Source organism: Corythoichthys intestinalis, chromosome 21, assembly GCF_030265065.1.
Source record: "Corythoichthys intestinalis isolate RoL2023-P3 chromosome 21, ASM3026506v1, whole genome shotgun sequence".
Lineage (NCBI taxonomy): Eukaryota > Metazoa > Chordata > Actinopteri > Syngnathiformes > Syngnathidae > Corythoichthys > Corythoichthys intestinalis.
This window is the reverse complement of record NC_080415.1, coordinates 25,712,373-25,732,543: the sequence shown is the minus strand read 5'-3', so window position 1 is coordinate 25,732,543 and position 20,171 is coordinate 25,712,373. Positions and strand designations below refer to the sequence as shown.

Sequence of the window (20,171 nt, the reverse complement as noted above, 5' to 3'; positions counted from 1 at the left end):
TTGGCCATGCCTTTTTTTAATTTACAGTGGGGAGAACAAGTATTTGATTCACTGCCAATGGGGTTAACAGTGTATCAAATACTTGTTCTCCCCACTGTATATATATATATATATTTTTTTTTTATTAAATCGTTTTCTAATTGTATTTAACGTTACAGACATAATATGTTACACTCACCCAGAGTCTTTAGTTTAGGCTCCAGGTAGGGTTATCAAATTTATCCCGATAATGGCAGTAATTAATTTTTTAAAAAATGTATCACGTTAAAATATTTAACGCAATTAATGCATGCGCTGCACGACCCACTCACGCATTGTCACGTTCAATCTGTAATGGCGCCGTTCTACCTATATAGAGAGATAAAAGGCAGCGTAAAATGAGTAGAATGAAATTTGGCTGCCTTTGGAGCCTTTTTTTAATTGGCTAAAGCCTTACAATCCCTCTCCCTACAATTAGAAATATCATGGGAAGCAATGTGGGGAAGCAAGGTAGCACTTGATCTTTTTCTTATCACCTTGTTATTTGCCAACGCAGAGAAGATATATGAATTGGTAACACTACGCACAGTCATGGTTCCACTTCCCATCATGCATTTGGCCATGGCTACAGTATAATTTACTGAAAGCTCAACAAATATACTAGATGGCAATATTTAGTCACAATATACAAAGTCACAAGTCTTTCTATTCGTGGATCCCTCCCACAGAAAGAATGTTAATGTAAATGCCATCTTGAGGATTTATTGTCATAATAAACAAATACAGTACTTATGTACTGTATGTTGAATGTATATATTCGTCAGAGTTTTATTCATTTTTTTTCTTAATGCATTGCCAAAATGTATATGATCGGGAAAAAATATCGGGAATGATTGAAATTAAATCGGGAGCAAAAAAAAAGTAATCGGATCGGGAAATATCGGGATCGGCAGATACTCAAACTAAAACGATCAGGATCGGATCGGGAGCAAAAAACATGATCGGAACAACCCTAGTTATGACTTTGCAAAGTTTGGCAGAATGTGGAAATGACGCAATTTGCGTGATGAAGTTGTGTGCTCTAAACACGTTCCAAAACCTGAATATTACAGAATACAGTGCTGCTCAAAAGTTTGTGAACCCCCTCAACATTTTGGAATTTTCTATTATTTCAACCTGATTTCCTAATCAATCAATTCAGTAGTTTTTTTTGGTTTTTTTAACAGTTGTGTTGTCGAGACTAAATTAAAAAGAGTTTTCATCAACTGATGTAGGTGCAAAATTGAACTGTTTGGTCACAACCAAAACCGCCATGTCTGGCGAAAAGTCAACACTGCATACCACCAAAAGAACCTTCTCCCAACAGTGAAGCATGGAGGTGGGAATGTCAAGATCTGGGCTTGCTTTTCATCCTCAGGACCTGGACAACTCCACATAGTCCAGGGAATCATGAATTCTGAGGAATATTGTCAAATCCTAGAACATAACCTGACGCCATCTGTTTTGAAGTTAAAGCTTGGCAGAAGGTGGATCATGCAACATGATAATGATCCAAAGCATTCCAGCAATACAACCAAGGAATGGCTGAAAAAGAAGAAGATTTGTGTTCTGGACTGGCCCAGTCAAAGTCCTGACCTAAATCCCATTGAAATGCTGTGGCGGGACCTGAAGCGAGCAGTTCATGCCAGACGCCCATCAAACCTCTCTCAACTGACTGCGTTCTGCAAGGAAGAATGGGCAAAAATCCCCCAAAGTAGATGTGAGAGGCTGATTAGTCACTACAGAAACCGTTTGGTTGAGGTAATCTCTGCAAAAGGAGGCGCAATATCCTATTAACTGAAGGGGTTCACATACTTTTGCACACATCTGAGTTTTTCTTAAATCAACCACTTTTGTTAAATAAAGAATGACAATATAACTATTTCTTTTGTTTCAGTCCATTATTTGGAATGTCAGTATTGTGGATTTGGGTATAACTTAACATTTAATAAGGTTATTTTAGTTTTTTTTACAAAAAATCTGACCATCGCTGTGGGGTTCACAAACTTTCGAGCAGCACTGTATATTCTGTTTTTCAAAACCCTAAAACTCTATCTCCTGGTTAATATGTGGCCATGCAAACATTCGATCGTGTTCCATTTTGTGATATACATATTCGCAATATTCCGGTTGTGGTTAATGTCTATTGTTTTTCGACATTCGAAATTCTTCCTTCACATGCACGAGCATATGGAGTTGTAAATCACACAAATTGCATCAGTTTGGCATTCTGCCAAACTTCAGTCATAACTTTTTGCTAAAACTCGCTAGCCAATAAAAGACTTAATGATTAAGTCTTTCTATACTGTAGTCATTAGTGGACATGTGCCAATTACTGGTTTCAATGTATACCGTGGTATGAAAACGTCAAGGTTTCAAAACAGCAAAGATTTTTCGTCATACCATCTCTATGGTATTAGTAATATTTTAGGTCCCAAAAATGCAGAGAAATCCCTCTCTTGCAGCTGCAAGTCTCAAACCTCGCCCACCGGTTGTTGCTCAGTGACAGTGACTCATCTGTGCTACACGATGGCTGGAGGAGGTGATACTCCTGAACTTTTTCCCCCATCAAAGAAAACGAAATCATTAGTATGGGAATACTTCGGCTACAGAAAAGTTACAGACGGCCGCGGCTTAGGGGGAGGGCCAACCGACATGTAAAACATGTTTGCGGAAGTTGGCTGCCAAGGAGGCAATACCTCCAATATGATTTCACATTTATGCAAAATTAAAGGTTAGTAAACATGGTCATGAATGTTTCCCACCAGTTACTAGAGTTAACTCCAGCGTGTTTAGTGTGTCTAGCGGTGGTAAAACTTGTGTTTTTTTCTCTGACAACTGTCTGTGTTGAGAAAGAGGGTGTAACATGTAGACATGATACGAGTCATACGCACATGCTTTTTATGGATTTTTTTTTTCTTAATATTTAATTATTTTATAGTTTTTTTTTTCTGATGCTAATAATGTTGAGCTGTAGCTGTGGGTTTAGGCTCACATAAAGGTCTGCATTCATTTAAATTTTTTGTTTTATTTTTTTTAAATGTATTTTAACTTAACATTATACTTATGTTCCACTTTGTTAGTATGTTTTGAAAAATAAATATCCTGTTCAACGGAAAAGTATTTTTTTTTTTTTTTTTTTTTTAAGCCAGATATCTCAAGGTAACACATTTTAGAGCTGTAATTGCAATACCATGAAACTGATATTTCGGCTTAAGGTTATCATACCGTCGGAATCTCATGCGGCACATGCCTAGTCATGAGCTTCTTTCTGCATTTGAAAAGTGTTTTATGTTGTTTTTTCACTACTTATGATGTAGCAACAAGTACTTCTCCAGTACTCAAAAAAAAAAAAAAAAAAAAGACAGGGTTCGTTGCGAGTGTAGCATCTGCTGAACACTGCTAACACGATAGCAGGTTTACATGGCCACATATTTGTTAACCTACAAAGAGGTGTTTAAAACACAATACATTCTGTATATTCTGGTTTATGAACGATTTACTACCAAAAACTCAATTTTGAAAGGGTTATCGCTGCCTGCAAACAAATCCAAATTTTCCAAAAGCCGTGCTAACTGAGCTAATTGTTGCAAATACGTTCCTTTGCATGAAAAATCAAGCTGATGCATTAGATGAATTATTTATTCATCTCTCAATGGACCATTAGCACTTTTAGTGGTATGCGGCTCCATGCTTTATCAGGTTTTGGGTCGACTCGGGTTATGAAAGCACTTTCTAATTGATTCGATTTTCATGAAACAAAACAATATTTACAATCTTCTTCCGTCATATTGTCATTAAAAAGCTGTTTGACTTTGAAAATGTTTGTTTTCTTGGCAGTATTTGGAGTGCATGAACATCAATACACTGTACAGATGCATATTAAGTAGTAGGAAAACACTGTTCCTGTTTTCCATAACAATAAAAATGCTAATGTTGAGAGTCGGGCCTTAACTGTGTTTGTGCAGAAAGGGGGAATTATGAAGCAGGTTGAACTACAATTCTTCATTTTACCTTGTTAGGCTCACACAGACTGGAGTGCTTTATTTAAGGTTTGTACCAGGCGCATGCATACATTGGCTGTCACTGTTGATGAATCACTGATTATTTTTGCAGTGAGTCGACTAATCGCCTCATATATCAATTAGTTATTGCTCTATTAGTCCGGGGTTTATATTTTAGCTGGAAATGTTCATTGAAAGTAGAAATTGTGCACTGACAAAAATTGAACTCTGAGTACTACAGAAGTATCATTTGTAAATAATATTTTAAATACCGGTCGAATATTTACTGTATTTTTTTTTTTTTTTTTCACTTTTATTTTTTCAACATACATGAAATTAAAAATAATATTTGGATAAAAAGATAATATTTTCAGTTTTTTTCTTTTTTTTATACAAAAAAAAAAAAAAAAAAAACAATAGTTTTATAATTTAGCATTTTTAATCAAAGGGATTTACTGGTACCGTGTATTTGTTTTATATGTGTGTGTGTGTTTAAACAGAGAGCGAGCGATAGGAATAGCCTGCTGCTGAATAATGAAATTCCTTGTTGGTGATGCGGGAAATGGTTTGTCAACAAGGGTATTCCTGTGTTCTACACACAAAACTGCCTGTGGAGGAAAACGAGGCTTATACATCATTTATGACAACCAGAAAAGATCACTTGAAAGACTGAGGATGCACTTGTGTGCTGTTGACCCAGTTTCTTCGTCGGGGGAAATTTTGTCCAATCAGATTCCAGTTTGGATTTGTTGCCGGGTCAATGTAATCAGTGTTTTGGAATCGATGTCACTCCATGTAAGGGATGGGCGCAGTCATAATGAATGCAACTGACTCCACTATGGCATTGAAAGACAAACTCACAACTAGAAGTGTCCGATAAAGGCTTTTTAAGCAATAACCGATATCCCGATACTGTCCACTTCCAAAATTCCGATACCGACATCAAACTGAGACCGATATATGCAGTCATGGACTTAACATATTATGGTAATTGTATTGTGATGCCCCACTAGATGCTTTAATAATGATAATGATCACATAAAAAATCACAAGCATCTTAGTTTGGAGACCTCTAATGGTCAATAAGCATAACTGCTGTGCTAAGCTGTGACCAGCCCTCGTACAAAGGCACAAGGCTTCTACATTCATTTTGAAGGCAACATGCATATGGGGCCAAAACCGATGTCGATATTATCCGATATCCATTTAAAATGCTTTTATCGGGTACCCGACATTATCAGACATCTCTACTCATAGCCAGTCCTCCTAGTTTAAAGGAATTAGATGTCTATCATTGTCAATGGCAGTATGTGAGTTAAAAATAAAAAACGTACTGTGGCCTACATGAATCAAGTCAATTACTTTATAAAGAGTGATTTATACAGAGAATTGATTTTTAGAATTTAAAATGTATGATGTTACAGTTTTCCTGTCTTCCGATTGGATGGTTGGAGACTAGGACTTGCCATAGACCAGAACTCACTGAAATCACAAAAATGAGAGTCACAAAAATGTAATGTATTTGTCTTTTTTACTGCATGTTTTATCTTAAAATCACATTTGGTATTGACAAAACATCCCGAAACCACCAAAATTTAAATTGTGGTCTCGAGACCATATTTGTAGGACCTTGCTACAGGTCACAGATAAACCCATCACTACAAAATGAGGTATAAAACCCCAAACAATAAAATCTTGATGTGAAAGTTTCTGAGGTGAGAGTTTGTTCATGAATTTGGAAAATACACTAAAAAAAATAGATTGGATGTTCATCACCATCAATGAGTTATTGGATATAATAGTGGTAATGGAATATTTTATATATATAAACGTCACTGGGTTGGCTACCTTAGACACGGTGCGCTGGTGTGAGCATCACACCTGCAGGCTAATGGAAGTGGCGGATAAGATGACATGTCAAACGTTGGGTCGCACAATATCGAGTTGCGGGTGAAATTGAGGATTAATTCGCGCGTTGGTGTCTACTAGTATACAGTGGAGCATTGTGTACTGTGTGGGTAACCGATCAAATTTCACGTATTACTGACCACAAGTGGTGTGTCTTTTTCTTTCATGTATGCCAGAGAAACAGTGTAACATGAAACACTCTTCCATTAGAACTACAGCGCAATGTCGGCCACTAGATGGCACTCTTGCATAGCTCAGGCTAAGACCGATCCACTATACATATCTGAATAGTAGTGAGACAAAGTTCAGGTTTACTAATATCGTCCTAAATCATCAAAAAAATCCCAAAGGGCTTCACATGTTGACGGTGATAGACGAACCAGATTTACTTTAAAAATGAGCTGTTTTTACTTTGACAGCACAGTATAGCTATTTGTCTAATTACAGCTGTACAACACTGAAATTAAAGAAACACATCAACAAGCTTCCTAATCATAGGCGGGGTTTGACTTTTGTAGCAGAGGGGGGGGGGGGCAAAACATGTGAAAAGCCGTGACCGTGAAAAGCAGTGTCAGCAATAAAATGAAGTTACAGGATTTGGGTGACCAAACGTCCTCTTTTGCCCGGACATGTCCACTTTTTATGTCGTGTCCTAGTCGTCCAGCTGGGTTTTATAAATTCGTGAAAATGTCCGGTTTTCATGATTTTTCACTGGACCAATTTGAAGAGAATCCCTCCACCCTGTACAAGATACAGTGCTGCTCAAAAGTTTGTGAACCCCCTCAACATTTTGGAATTTTCTATTATTTCAACCTGATTTCCTAATCAATCAATTCAGTAGTTTTTTTTTTGTTTTTTTAACAGTTGTGTTGTCGAGACTAAATTAAAAAGAGTTTTCATCAACTGATGTAGGTGCAAAATTGAACTGTTTGGTCACAACCAAAACCGCCATGTCTGGCGAAAAGTCAACACTGCATACCACCAAAAGAACCTTCTCCCAACAGTGAAGCATGGAGGTGGGAATGTCAAGATCTGGGCTTGCTTTTCATCCTCAGGACCTGGACAACTCCACATAGTCCAGGGAATCATGAATTCTGAGGAATATTGTCAAATCCTAGAACATAACCTGACGCCATCTGTTTTGAAGTTAAAGCTTGGCAGAAGGTGGATCATGCAACATGATAATGATCCAAAGCATTCCAGCAATACAACCAAGGAATGGCTGAAAAAGAAGAAGATTCGTGTTCTGGACTGGCCCAGTCAAAGTCCTGACCTAAATCCCATTGAAATGCTGTGGCGGGACCTGAAGCGAGCAGTTCATGCCAGACGCCCATCAAACCTCTCTCAACTGACTGCGTTCTGCAAGGAAGAATGGGCAAAAATCCCCCAAAGTAGATGTGAGAGGCTGATTAGTCACTACAGAAACCGTTTGGTTGAGGTAATCTCTGCAAAAGGAGGCGCAATATCCTATTAACTGAAGGGGTTCACATACTTTTGCACACATGATATCTGAGTTTTTCTTAAATCAACCACTTTTGTTAAATAAAGAATGACAATATAACTATTTCTTTTGTTTCAGTCCATTATTTGGAATGTCAGTATTGTGGATTTGGGTATAACTTAACATTTAATAAGGTTATTTTAGTTTTTTTTACAAAAAATCTGACCATCGCTGTGGGGTTCACAAACTTTCGAGCAGCACTGTATATGCTCGGATAGTAGTTTAGCCCATGCTCATACATACAGGCATCCCAGCTGTGGGGGTGTAAGCAATCGTGTGCAAGCGCGCATGCTTTTCTGTCTTAACTAGTGGAGAAGTAGGCGCCGCATTCTTTTTGACTGAATATTCCAGCCCTGAATTTTATAATAATACTTTAAAAATGAGCGTTTTTTGTGTGTGTGTGTGTGTGTGTGTGTGTGTGTGTGTGTGTGTGTGTGTTTCGCATCATTTTTGAGGGGAATACTAAATCAGGCTGCTGAGGATAGCATCCATTGAATATGGGGCGCCCGGTGGTGGCTCTGCTTTACAATTAACGTCTTTAGTGGGGCAAACTGAAACTCTGCTCACCATTTTGGCGGGCCTCTCCAGCATTTCATGGTCCCCATCTTCAATCCTTGGTTCTCGCTCAGTAGTTTTTGTCACTTGAAAGCTTAGGTTTGAAAAAATTACGTATATCCATCTTGCATCTTCTGTCCTCAGGTTGTTTTGGCTAAGCAAAGCAAATGACTGTCTCTAAGGTGCTAGTCATATAGTTTGTTCGAAAAATAATTTTGACCCATTATAAATTTTTTTTTTTTAAATGTGTTCATTTCATTCATTTTTGTTGTTTGTTTTATTGCTTTACAACTTTTACAGACAACATTTTACCGGCAAATTCTCAATTTTAAATTCATATATAGGAAAGTCAATTACATGCAATGACATTTTCGGCCACCGGGGGTGGTGTGGGGTGGGGCTGATGCCCCATCAGCCCCCCCTATTCTCCGTGTATGTCCCTAATATTCAATCGGCTTTTAACGTTTTTTTAATGAATTAACCCATTGGCCTTCATAAATTATCTCATTGCCAAACCATTTGGGGCAGGAAGTGATTATTGGAACCCAGTCCAAATGGATTGGACATCTATCGCTGTCTGTAGCTTCGAAACATGCTCATTCTACGCCAGCCAGCCCAGTTTAAGTAAATTTGATGTCAATCGCAGTAAATGAGTTAAAATTCTAATTACTGTAATTTTAATTCAAATTATTGTTGTCATTATGAAATTATCTAATAATTTAAAAAATAATAATGATGATATCCTGGGATAGGCATGAGTACTGGAATGGCTACTGGGAGGAGACTAAATGGAATGGACGTCTATTACTGTCAATGGCAATGAAAAAGTTAATAGAAAATTCTTAAAGAATATTATTTAATTCATAATATTATTTTTCATAATTCTTAAAATGTTTATTCACATTTTATTTATTTTTAAAAAGATTACCGTAATTTTCAGACTATAGGGCGCACCTGACTATAAGCCGCCACCCACCAAATTTGACACAGATAAACGGCATTTGTTCACAGATAAACCACACTGGCCTATAAACCGCAGCTGTCCCTACTGCATTAAGGGATATTTACACCAAAAGATATTAACTGGTAACACTTTATTTGACAGCGGCATAATAAGACTGTCATAAGACCACAATGAAGCTTTGAACCAATTGGCTGCAAACCTTCAAGAAGCTTCATTTGGCCATCACAGCTGCCTTGAGGGAGACAGTCAACCTCTGCTGCCACCTGGTATTAACACTGTTGTTGTCCAACATGCCTCCTAGCATGCATCACAGCGCTACAGATGTAAATAACAATCAAAATTCATGTTCAGTGCTAATGATTTCTGCAGTCACTGTTCGAGTCATTTCATTAATTGCTAGTTATGGTATTTGGTAACACTTTATTTGACAGTGGGGCCATAAGACTGTCATAAGAAAATCATAAAATAACATGACACTGCCATGAGCACTAGTGAATGCTTATGACAGTTATTATTTTGTGTCATCCAGCAAATATCTCACTTTTGAATGGATGTAATTGTAAAGGGTCCGTCCTAGACATAAATGTGACATAATTTACCGGATGACATGTCATATGCATTCATCAATGCCCATTATTGTGTCTGTTCATAATTATGACGGATGTAAGGCAGTCTTATGACACCGCTGTCAAATAAAGTGTTACCTTTTAACCCAATAAATCAACAAATAAGCCGCACTGGACTATAAACCCCAGGACTGAAAATATGAGGGAAAAGCAGCGGCGTATAGTTCGAAAATTACGGTAATATAACACTCCATCATGGACCATGGACTTTACCTTTTTTTTTTTTTTTTTTTTTTTTTTAAGAGTGCAAGTACATGTTACTGATTAACGGAGTAATATTTAAGCTGCCATAGATGGTAGCCAAAGAGTAAAGACTTGTTAAAATGAATGTAACCTGATTTGATTTAAAGATATAGTGAGAACATGGATAAGTTGCTTGAAAAACATAGTAATATGTGAACGTTGCTACTTCCAGCCTTTTAATAGGGTTAAGGTATGTTCTATTTTTTGGTGTGATTCAGCTCCTCAATGAGAAAGTCCAAATCTGCTGGATCATCCCTTTTCTCAAATGAGTCTTCTCTCAGTGAAAAATGAGGTGAAATTAAAAGGAATTCAATGACACGCTCACCCCAGGGCAAGTATTGGGAAAGCCCACGATATCTCCACTGCCGGTCACTGCTATATAAATGTTTACGTACGGTTGACATTCGGTGAGCTCCATCAATCAACTTTTTGCACTTGAGGTCAGCAACTCCAAAGACGGGACATGAGCATCCTGATTGGTGAGTAGTGACGTCATCATATTGAAACGCTGCTCTCTTCAGTTCAGACAAGCTGAAAACAAAAGTGTTGAGGATGTTATTTTAGACTGTGGTTTTTTTGTTTTGTTTTTTTCGTGTATTTTATGAATTATTTTTAAAGATTTTTTTTTTTATTTAACAAGCACATTTTAAGTATTTAGTAGTGGAGCTATCCCTCACATGACTCAGAAATTGGCAACTGCTCTAGCCTGAAGGAAGCAACGCAGTGGAGAAGGAAGAGCCTGGCACAAGAGTTGCCTAGCATGCTTTTTTGTTTTTGGGGTGGAATCCACGTTGTTAATCGCCACGATTTTATTGTCTGCCCGTAGTTTTTTCCCTGCTTCTCGTCCACATGGCCAAAATCGTGAGCGCTGCGCCTCTCCCGGAGCTTTGCGCCGACATGTGCGCACTTGTTGGAGGGGCACAATTCCAAACCTTGGTGCGGAGGAGCCGCAGTTTAACTGAAAAGATTCTAATCGCGATCCCCGACGCGCACAAGACGAGCGTCTACGCCGAGGTAAGGAAGTTTATTATATTTAAATGTTAGTAGGGAAACTAGCAGGTTGTGATGCGGTTTAATTGGATTGACACACGGCAGTGGCTGGACGGCGACGAGGCATTAGTAATCGAGCACGATCTAATCGTTCTGCCACTTGAATGAACGTGAACGGGTTGAATCAAAAGGAAATGTTTACATTCACTTCTTTAAATCAGAACAAATATTTCAAATCTATTCCAAATTTCAATGTTTTTCATAAAGAATTATGTCATTATTTTTCTTCTTTGAAATATATGAAGGGGAAAATGCTTTGAAACTGTGTACGATTGTTGAGAAGCTTGAATTGGTTGATAGACCCTAAAATTCTTTTTATTATTTTATATTTATTTATCATTATTATTTATTAGTTTCCCCCCCTTTTACTTATTCATTTTTTACTTAGTTATTTGTCATTGTTATTTCTGATGTTTGATTCATGATTATTCCTTAGGCTTGTCTGGTATGTTTATAAAGTTTTTAACAATGTACCATGCCAATTATGTTGTAATGTTTGTGTGGTTGTATAATAATAATAATAAAAGAAACTCATAATAATAAAAACTCAGTTCTTCAAACATATTAACTCATTAACTGCCACTGACAGTGATAGACTTAATAAATGAACTGTTTTTACATTGGTGACACCATAGCTTTGGCATATTACCACTTCCATTTGATTGAAGTGTTGCTTAGCCTTGAGAGTGTAACAATTTTTGGTATTTGTATCCATATCTAAAATCAGATAAATAACACCAATTATTGTAATGTATATATGTTTTACTTACATATATACATCTTTTGACATTGACGGACATAGCTATGATTTATGGATCCCCATAAGGGTCAAAATTAAATAAATAAAAACAACATTTTGAAATAAATACCAAATTGTGTAATATGGCCCTTAAATTGTAGAATAAGGTAATATTATGAAATAGATTTTACACGATAAAAAGCATTTCTCAAAATGTATTTTTTTATTTCATAATACCTTTTTTTCATAATAGCCTTTTTATTTCACAATGTCGATTTTCAGCACAATGAGATTTTACTAGATAAAAAGCGTTTTTTCACAGTTATTTTTTTCATATTGTTTTTTTCCACAATGGCATTTTTATTTCAAAATGTCGCTTTTTTTTTTTTTAAGCACAACCAAGCGTGTGCTGTCAATCGTACCCATAAGGCGGAGTCAGTTAAAGTGCTGGGCAAAATTATTGGCAACCCTGTATTTTTCTGTCAGATGATGCTCATTTTCTCCCAGAAAATAATTGCAATTACAAATGCTTTGGTAGTCATAACTTCATTTATTTTGCTTGCAATGAAAAAACACAAAAGAGAATTATTATTATTTTTTATATATATATCATTATCATTTTACACAAAACTCCCAAAATGGGCCAGACAAAAGTATTGGCACCCTCAGCCTAATGCTTGGTAGCACCTCTCGACAAAATAACTGCGAACAACCGCTTCCGGTATCCATCAATGAGTTTCTTACAATGCTCTGCTAGAATTTTAGACCATTCTTCTTTGGCCAACTGCTCCAGGTCTCTGAGATTTGAAGGGTGCCTTCTCCAAACTGCCATTTTCAGATCTCTCCACAGGTGATCTATGGGATTCAGGTCTGGACTCATTGCTGGCCACTTTAGAAGTCTCCAGTGCTTTCTTTAAAACAACTTTCTAGTGCTTTTTGAAGTGTGTTTTGGGTCATTGTCCTGCTCGAAGACCCATGACCTGTGAGGGAGACCCAGATTTCTCACACTGGGCCCGACATTATACTGCAAAATTTGTTGGTTGTCCTCAGACTTCATAATGCCATGCATACAGTCCAGTGCCACAGGCAGCAAAGCAACCCCAAAACATCAGGGAACCTCTGCCGAGTTTGACTGTGGGGACCGTGTTCTTTTCTTTGAAGGCCTCGATTTGTTTCCTGTAAACTCTATGTTGATGCCTTTCCCCCCAAAAAACTCTACTTTTGTCTCATTTGACTAGAGAACATTCTTGCAAAACGTTTTTGGCTTTCTCGGGTAAGTGTTGGCAAACTGCAGCCTGGCTTTTTTAATGCCTCTGGGTCAGAAATGGGGTTTTCCTAGGTATCCTCGCATAGAGTCCCTTTCCATTCAGACGCCGACAGATAGTATGGGTTGACATCGTTGTACCCTCGGACTGCAGGACAGCTTAAACATGTTTGGATGTTAGTCGAGGTTCTTTATCCACCAGCCGCACAATCTTTCATTGAAATCTCTCGTCAATTTTTCTTTTCCGTCCACATCTAGGGAAATTAGCGACAGTGCCATGGGCTTTACACTTATTGATGACACTGCGCACGGTAGACACAGGAACATTCAGGTCTTTGGAAATGGACTTGTAGCCTTGAGATTGCCCATGCCTCCTCACAATTTTGCTTCTCAAGTCCTCAGACAGTTCTTTGGGTCTTCTTTCTTTTCTCCATGCTCAAAGTGGTACACACAAGGACACAGGACTGAGGTTGAGTCAACTTTAATCCTTTTTAACTGGCTGCAATCACTTAATTGACTCCGTCTTATGTATTTGATTGACAATATTGTGGAAAAAGGCATAATGAAAAAAAAAAAAAAAACTTTTTGAAAAACTCTTTTCATCTTGTTAAATCTTTTTCATAATATTACCTCATTTCAAAATTTGAGGGCCATATTTTACAATTCGTTTATTATTTATCAAAATGGTATTTAATTCAAAATGTGTTTTTTATTCATCTAATTGTGACGCTTGTGGGGTTCCATAATCATTGGCATTGACGTTTATAGATGTGTTTAGCATTGTCGATTATAGAGGTAGCATTGATGCGCATAGACATCTTTGGCAATGACGGTCACGCAATGGCTTTTTTAATTTTTATTCTTAAACCCGAATGACACTAAACCCAGAACCCAAAATATTTTGAAATTAGAAACTGTGTTGGACCATCTTTGCAAGTTTCAAATGGCTCAGATTGCCCTATAAAGGGTTAACCAATCAATGTATCAATCCAGATGAAAGGATTGTCAAAGCGCTAATAGATGGGAATATTGGAAAGGAACATTGGTTGCCATTGACTTTGATGGCCATCCATCAGTTCCTTTTTGTATTTCCCAATTCCTTTTTGTATTTCCCAATTTTCATTCTTGATTGAAAACACGTCTATTGCTGCAACGATTAATCGATTAACTCGTGTAATACTATTAGAAAAAAAAGCTGCGAATGAAATTTTGCTGCTTCGAGAGTTAAATTAGAGTGGGGTTGTAATGGTTTGTTTTGAAAGTGTTTGCATTTAGTTATATGTATTTGGGTGGATACACTGCCCTCTAGTGGCAATACTGAATATTACAAACTTAAATTTAAAATGGCTGAATCCAGCTGCTCCCTGTTAAGTCCTACATAAGGTTAAGTTTTTGTTTGGGCTGATGTTTTTTATGCATTCATAATTTAGTTTCTAGGTATATTTAGCCGTTTTGTGTGGGAATATGTGTTTGAATGATTTGTTAAAAGCATTGTTAAAAAAAAAAAAGTTAGCATTTTATAGCATTTAAGATAGCGGACTTTTGCGATGGAAGTTAGCCAATTATTTTCTTGTTGTACTTAAATCCTCATTTATTTGAGGCTCATTTGTTTGAGGCGAGGCTCAGGTATTTTAATTTATTTTTAAATGAAAGTGCAATTTTGCATATTTTAAAGAAACACTAGTGAATGTTATTTTGTATTTGCGTTTAATGCTCTTTTTAAATGTGAAATTTTAGCAAGCCTTTGTTTTACATCTCCCAAAATTTATTCTGCAACACATTACTGTATATGTTTTTGTTGTACTTAGATCCTCAATTATTTTCTTTACACTGTTTGAGGATAAACTCAAGTATTTTAATTTATTTTTTAAATGAAAGTGCAATTTTGCATATTTTAAAGAAACACTAGTGAATTTTATTTTGTATTCGCGTTTAATGCTCTTTTTAAAAGTGAACTTTTAGCAAGCCTTTGTTTTACATCTCCCAAAATTTATTCTGCAACACATTATATGTTCCTAATCCGATTACTCGAACTAAATAGTTGATAGAATAATCGACTACTAAAAATAATCGATAGATGCAGCCATAAACACATCCATTATTTTCTTATCTCCTCACCTCAGATGCTGAAGCTGGATTCTAGCGAAAACGCCCAACTTGGCACAATGGCGTCCATGATAAACTTCCCTGCCGTTCCTGAGCTTAATTGGGAAAGAGCTTCTTTGGTGAGTAAGTGATTGGTAATGTAGTGGTTGTCAAACTTTGCACTAGAAGTACTTGTAGTAACACTTTCCGGGTTTTCCTCACACTTGTCGGTTGCCCATCAGGAGAGCAGTCTGATTCACACGTACGAGCGTCTTCAGCTGGACCAGGCCTTGCTGAACGCTGTCTTAACCCGGCTGGAAAACACTCATGGAGTGGCTGACCTCACAAACAACGTGCGGGATCTTTCCTTTCAAATCAGCAAGGTGACAAACGACGTCATGTGTTCTGTACTTTCCCAGCTTTTGTCATTTCATCATCGAGTACAACCTTGCAAAAAAGAAAAAAAAATTACACACTTTAGAACAGTTTAGGTTGTGTTGAAACTACGGCTGCCACAAAGGATAATTTTGATCGTTGATCAATCGTTGGTTATTTTTGTGATGAGTCAACTCAACCCCGCATATACGTATGTCGACAGTAGAGGACATTATTAACCGTTATATTACGCTGAGCTTTATATTTTAACTGGAAACAAAATCTAAATTAAAACTTATACAAATATATGATTAGTTTATTTTAAAAAATATATATTTTGCAGAAAAAAATATTACAATTAAAAATGTAACAAGAAAAAGGGTAAATACCTTTTTTCCTTTGTCATTAAAAGTTGTAAATAAAAATGTTTTTGCTTATTTGGGGGGGGGGCATTTAAAAATAAAATTAAAAAATGATGTTTAGTTCATTTTTTTAAATGTATTTTTTTTAAAAACTCCAAAATTCATGAAACTATAGGAGAATGTACTTTTTTCTGTTTATTTAAATTTATAAAATATGTTAATTTGTTTTTCCTTTTGAAGTTTTTTTTTTTTTAGTAATAAATGTTTTTTGCAACTTTTTAAAAAATTAATTAAAAACAAACAAATAAAAGAGAGAAAATATACTGTGAATTAAAGCAACTCTAGGTAACTTTTCCATTTTGGTCGATTTTAGCGACGCCAGTGGACAAAAGCGGTAGTGTTTTGCCTTACGGATAACTGCGTTTCTCATGAGGATCAGCGCACATCCGCAGTGTCATAAAATCATGATCTCCTTGTTGCCTGCAGATAGATTAAACGATATCTGTTTTTCCAGCGGCTGTGTGAAGGATGAATAGTAATAAGGTAATGAATCCATTTTAGGCTAAACAATAGCATATGTCGGCTAGCAACTGTGTGGTTTGTACTTAAGTATCCTGGTAGCCTCCATTTTTTTCCTCCTAAGACCAAACTTTTTATCTCTTTTGTTCGTCTGCCATCTTTGAAGAATTTTCGCAAAAGCGTTCGCATTGACGTATGCCGTAAAGCAGTCAGCAGAATTGTAGTTTTTTTGTGTGGCAGGGTTCATGCCGCCCTCCTTAAAGTTAAGTAGTGCCGGTGAAAGCAATACAGACCTCATATAAAAGAGGTGTCATTTAACTAGTTGTAAAATGTTATGAAAATATTTTATAAAGATTAAAAAGTTACCTAGTGTTGCCTACTTTTTTTTTTTGGTCATCAATGTTTAAAAGATCAAGTACCAAAATAGTAGTTAATTCATTTGATCAATTTTTAGTTGTCTGAATCAGTTATCATGGCAGCCATTGTTTTCTATACCATGCTCGTAACTGATAAACTTGTCTCTTGAGTGATCTGTCTCCATTGAAATGAATGCAATTCGCTCTAGCTTTCTCTAACAACAACATTATCCAGCATTATCTCAAAAATTTCTCTGAAATCAAAGAGGAGGGGCAATTACACCTAATTTGTCCTGGATGACATCACACTTTATACGACGTCAGATTGATTGAATGAGATTTTCCTTTTACCACAGATGCTACGAGCGCTGCCGACAGATTATGTAGTCCAGATGACCCCGAGCCCGGTCAATTTACTCCTAAGCGGTGACTTTGAGGTCCAGGTGGCCACCCACCTGACACTGTTGCAACTCCGATCACTTGGACAGGACATCCGCCACTTCCTCCGGAATCTGGACTCGGAACCGGATAGCCATTTGCTAGCGTAACTGAAATAACACTAGCATTGTTGTATTTTTATATCCAGTATACACACCAGAAGTATTTATTGATTTACGGATTTATTTTTCTATTTGCATATTTATTTGAAGTATTTATTTATATTTGATTAAAACGCTAAGATGACTTGTGTCTAATAACCGCCACCACTTGCCTGTTTAATTAGCCCATTAACGCCTGAATTTCCATTGAACTCTTTATTGACGATGATAGACGTCCAATCATATGGCTCTTAAAAATTGGACTAAAACTACTTGAATGAGTTTATCACTTTGTTCACTGCCACTCTCCCACTTCAAACGGATGGGATGGATGCAGTCAATGGCAGTCAAAGAGTTAACAAATATGCATAAAGCATTGGAGGAATACATAAAAAAAAAGTATTGATAAAAAAAATTTAAAAAAAACTAAATATACAGAATTAAAAATACAGCGAAAATGATACAATCCGAAATTAAAAAACAAAACAGGAAATACAGAAAATTATTCAAAATATATTGAATGAAAAATAATAAAAAGAGGAACCAAAAGTTTTTATTTTCCCTGAAATTGTTTTATTTAAAAAAAAAAAAAAAACTTTCTTACCCGTACTTTCTTCTACTCATGAATTAAAAAAATAAAATGTTTTGAATTCTCTATATTTTTTGTATTTATTATTTTTTTACATTTTTATTTATAATTTTCCATATTTCCTAGTTGTTGTTTCTTTTAAAATCTTTTTGTAGTTTATGAAAAATAAAAATGTAAAAGTAGTTTTTCCAATTTTTCTGTTCCATTTTTCCAACAGAATTTATTATACTAATTACAATATTATTATTTTCACGAACTTGTGTATTCCTCAATGCTTTTTTATGTACATTTGCTAAATGTAAATTCAGGCACCAAAGGGTTAACACTCATAATATTGCACCAAATACTAACCTCATACAAAGCGAATACTTACTCAAAGCTATCAATGGATTCTTATTAGACATCACAAAAACTTGTCAAATTGAGGATGTTTATTATTTATGGAATATTTTTGTATGACTGTTAGTGCCAATAGTATTTATGTGTCTTTCAATAAAGACTTTTTCTTAATTTCAGACTCACTTGACATCATTTTTAACTCATTGACTGCCATTGACAGCGATAGACGTCCAATCCATTTGAAGTTTGGGGGGTTCATTCACTGCCACCCTCCCAGTTCAAATGGATTGGATGTCTACAAATGATAAAACACATTTAAATTAACAAGGAAGAATGGAAAATCAACAAATTCCGGAAGACGCTTTATGGAAAAATTGACCTGATGGAACTTTTGGTGCCGTCGAACTCTTACAGCTTTCCGAGAGGAAGTGTTGTAAGCACCCTGATGACCGCGGGCGTCACTCGGGGTGATGAAAAGGCTCCCTCAGTCATGTGATGACGTCTCTAAACATGTGACCCTGCACCTGACTCGGAGATGATGTAAACGTTGAGTGAAGAACCGCAAAAGGAAACAGAAAAAATCAGTTTTTTTTGTTTAGTTTTTAATGTCTTGACAGGGTATCAAAAAGTACCATACAAACACAAAAACATGGATATTTTGAAAGTGACAGATATTCTATCACAGTCAATGGCAATATACACTGATCATAAAAATTCAGGATGAATTTAAAAAGGCATTTAACCCCTTGAAGCCTGAATTTACATCGAACAAATATACATCAAAAAGCATTGAGGAAATACATTAATTTATTATGTATCGTAAATATTATGCATACAGATATATATCGATTGTATGTGTGTACGTGCTTATAAATACATGATTATTAGTAATCAAATATATATGAAATTAACATTTTGAATACAACTACAAAAAAACAAAAAAAAAGTTTTAGAAAATAATTAAAAGATAAATTCATGAATTATCTATGACATTTATATTTAAATATATATTTTTTAAAATCCTTTTCTATATTTACTTTTTGATGCTATAATTTTTATCTGTATTTTTCATTTTAATTTTCAGTGTTTTATTTTTTATAATACTACTTTTATGCACTTAGAAGATAGTACTCCAATGCCTTTTGTTATTTGTTAAATGTAAATTCAGGCCTAAAAGGGTAACAGCTGTATTACAAATAAATTCAAGCACGGGAAAACAGTGTTTACAAAATAGCAGTTTTTAAGATATTTGACCTCTTTTAAGGAAAGTGACTCAAATTCTGGACGTCTGTGTTCGTCCAAGTCGGTAGTTTGCGCTTAAATTTTTACTTTACAAATTACAGACATGCCACATTCGCATGGGACTAAGAGCTCAAGCATCGTATCTAATATTTTACCAATGACCAAAGTAATACAAACTTTAAGTAATATTAATTCCATGTGAATGGGGCTTTACAAAAATTTGAATACATTTTCTGAAGACATTACATAAAAACAAAGTCCCAGATAAATTCTGTCAAAATATTGTCAAGTAAATCTTTTGTGCATTTTAGATTCACCCTGAAATTTTATCCAAACTTTATTTACATATGAACCTCATGCGTTACAAGGCAGCGATGGCTTTCGCCGCAACTCTCCTCCCCAAGGGCAGACTCAAATCGGTGACGGCCAGAACCACTTTGGGTTTGGCAAGAGCGGGCAACTTCACCAGCTCGGAGACCTTGATGTACAGGAAGGACAAAAAAAATATATGAATGAACGCACGCAATTGGTTTCGCAACAGTCCAAAAACACTGATTCATATTAAATTTGAGGAAGATACCGATCGGCTCGTGGATTCGTTTTCAGGACATGAACGGGCATAACTACTAAAAACAAAACTTTAGATTCACAGGGTTTTCCCCCTTCCCTTTTTTTTTCTTCATTTTCTGCCATTGATGGTGAATAAAGTTCAATCAGCAATTCCAATCCATTTTGACAGGACTTTTTTTGTTACTTATTTCTACTTACATTTTTTTGTATTATGTGTATTTATATTCTTTAATTTGTATTTTTTTTCATATATGCATTTTTTATATTTCATTATTTTTCATAATATTTATGTATTGTTTGACTTTTAATGTATTTGTAATCTA

The 20,171-nt window shown here is 35.9% G+C and overlaps 2 protein-coding genes across 3 annotated transcripts in view; one reads left to right on the top strand and one right to left on the bottom strand.

Annotated features, from left to right (window-relative positions):
• Positions 1-10,234: 10,234 nt before the first annotated feature.
• LOC130909833 (uncharacterized) lies at positions 10,235-18,968 on the top strand. The gene is made up of 5 exons (XM_057826736.1): positions 10,235-10,298; positions 10,646-10,833; positions 14,996-15,097; positions 15,200-15,340; positions 16,926-18,968. Exons 1-5 carry the CDS (start codon positions 10,283-10,285, stop codon positions 17,115-17,117), a joined length of 639 nt encoding a protein of 212 aa, XP_057682719.1. The 5' UTR covers positions 10,235-10,282; the 3' UTR covers positions 17,118-18,968.
• The window catches only part of med24 (mediator complex subunit 24), a 26,849-nt gene continuing 24,442 nt past the window's right edge, over positions 17,765-20,171 (bottom strand). The window contains exon 25 of one of the 2 annotated variants that reach the window (XM_057826734.1): positions 17,765-19,756. In XM_057826734.1, the coding sequence (XP_057682717.1) occupies positions 19,640-19,756 (117 nt within the window). In that variant the 3' untranslated portion in view covers positions 17,765-19,639. The remainder of the gene's footprint in view (positions 19,757-20,171) is intronic. The other variant, XM_057826735.1, reaches the window with a different exon arrangement.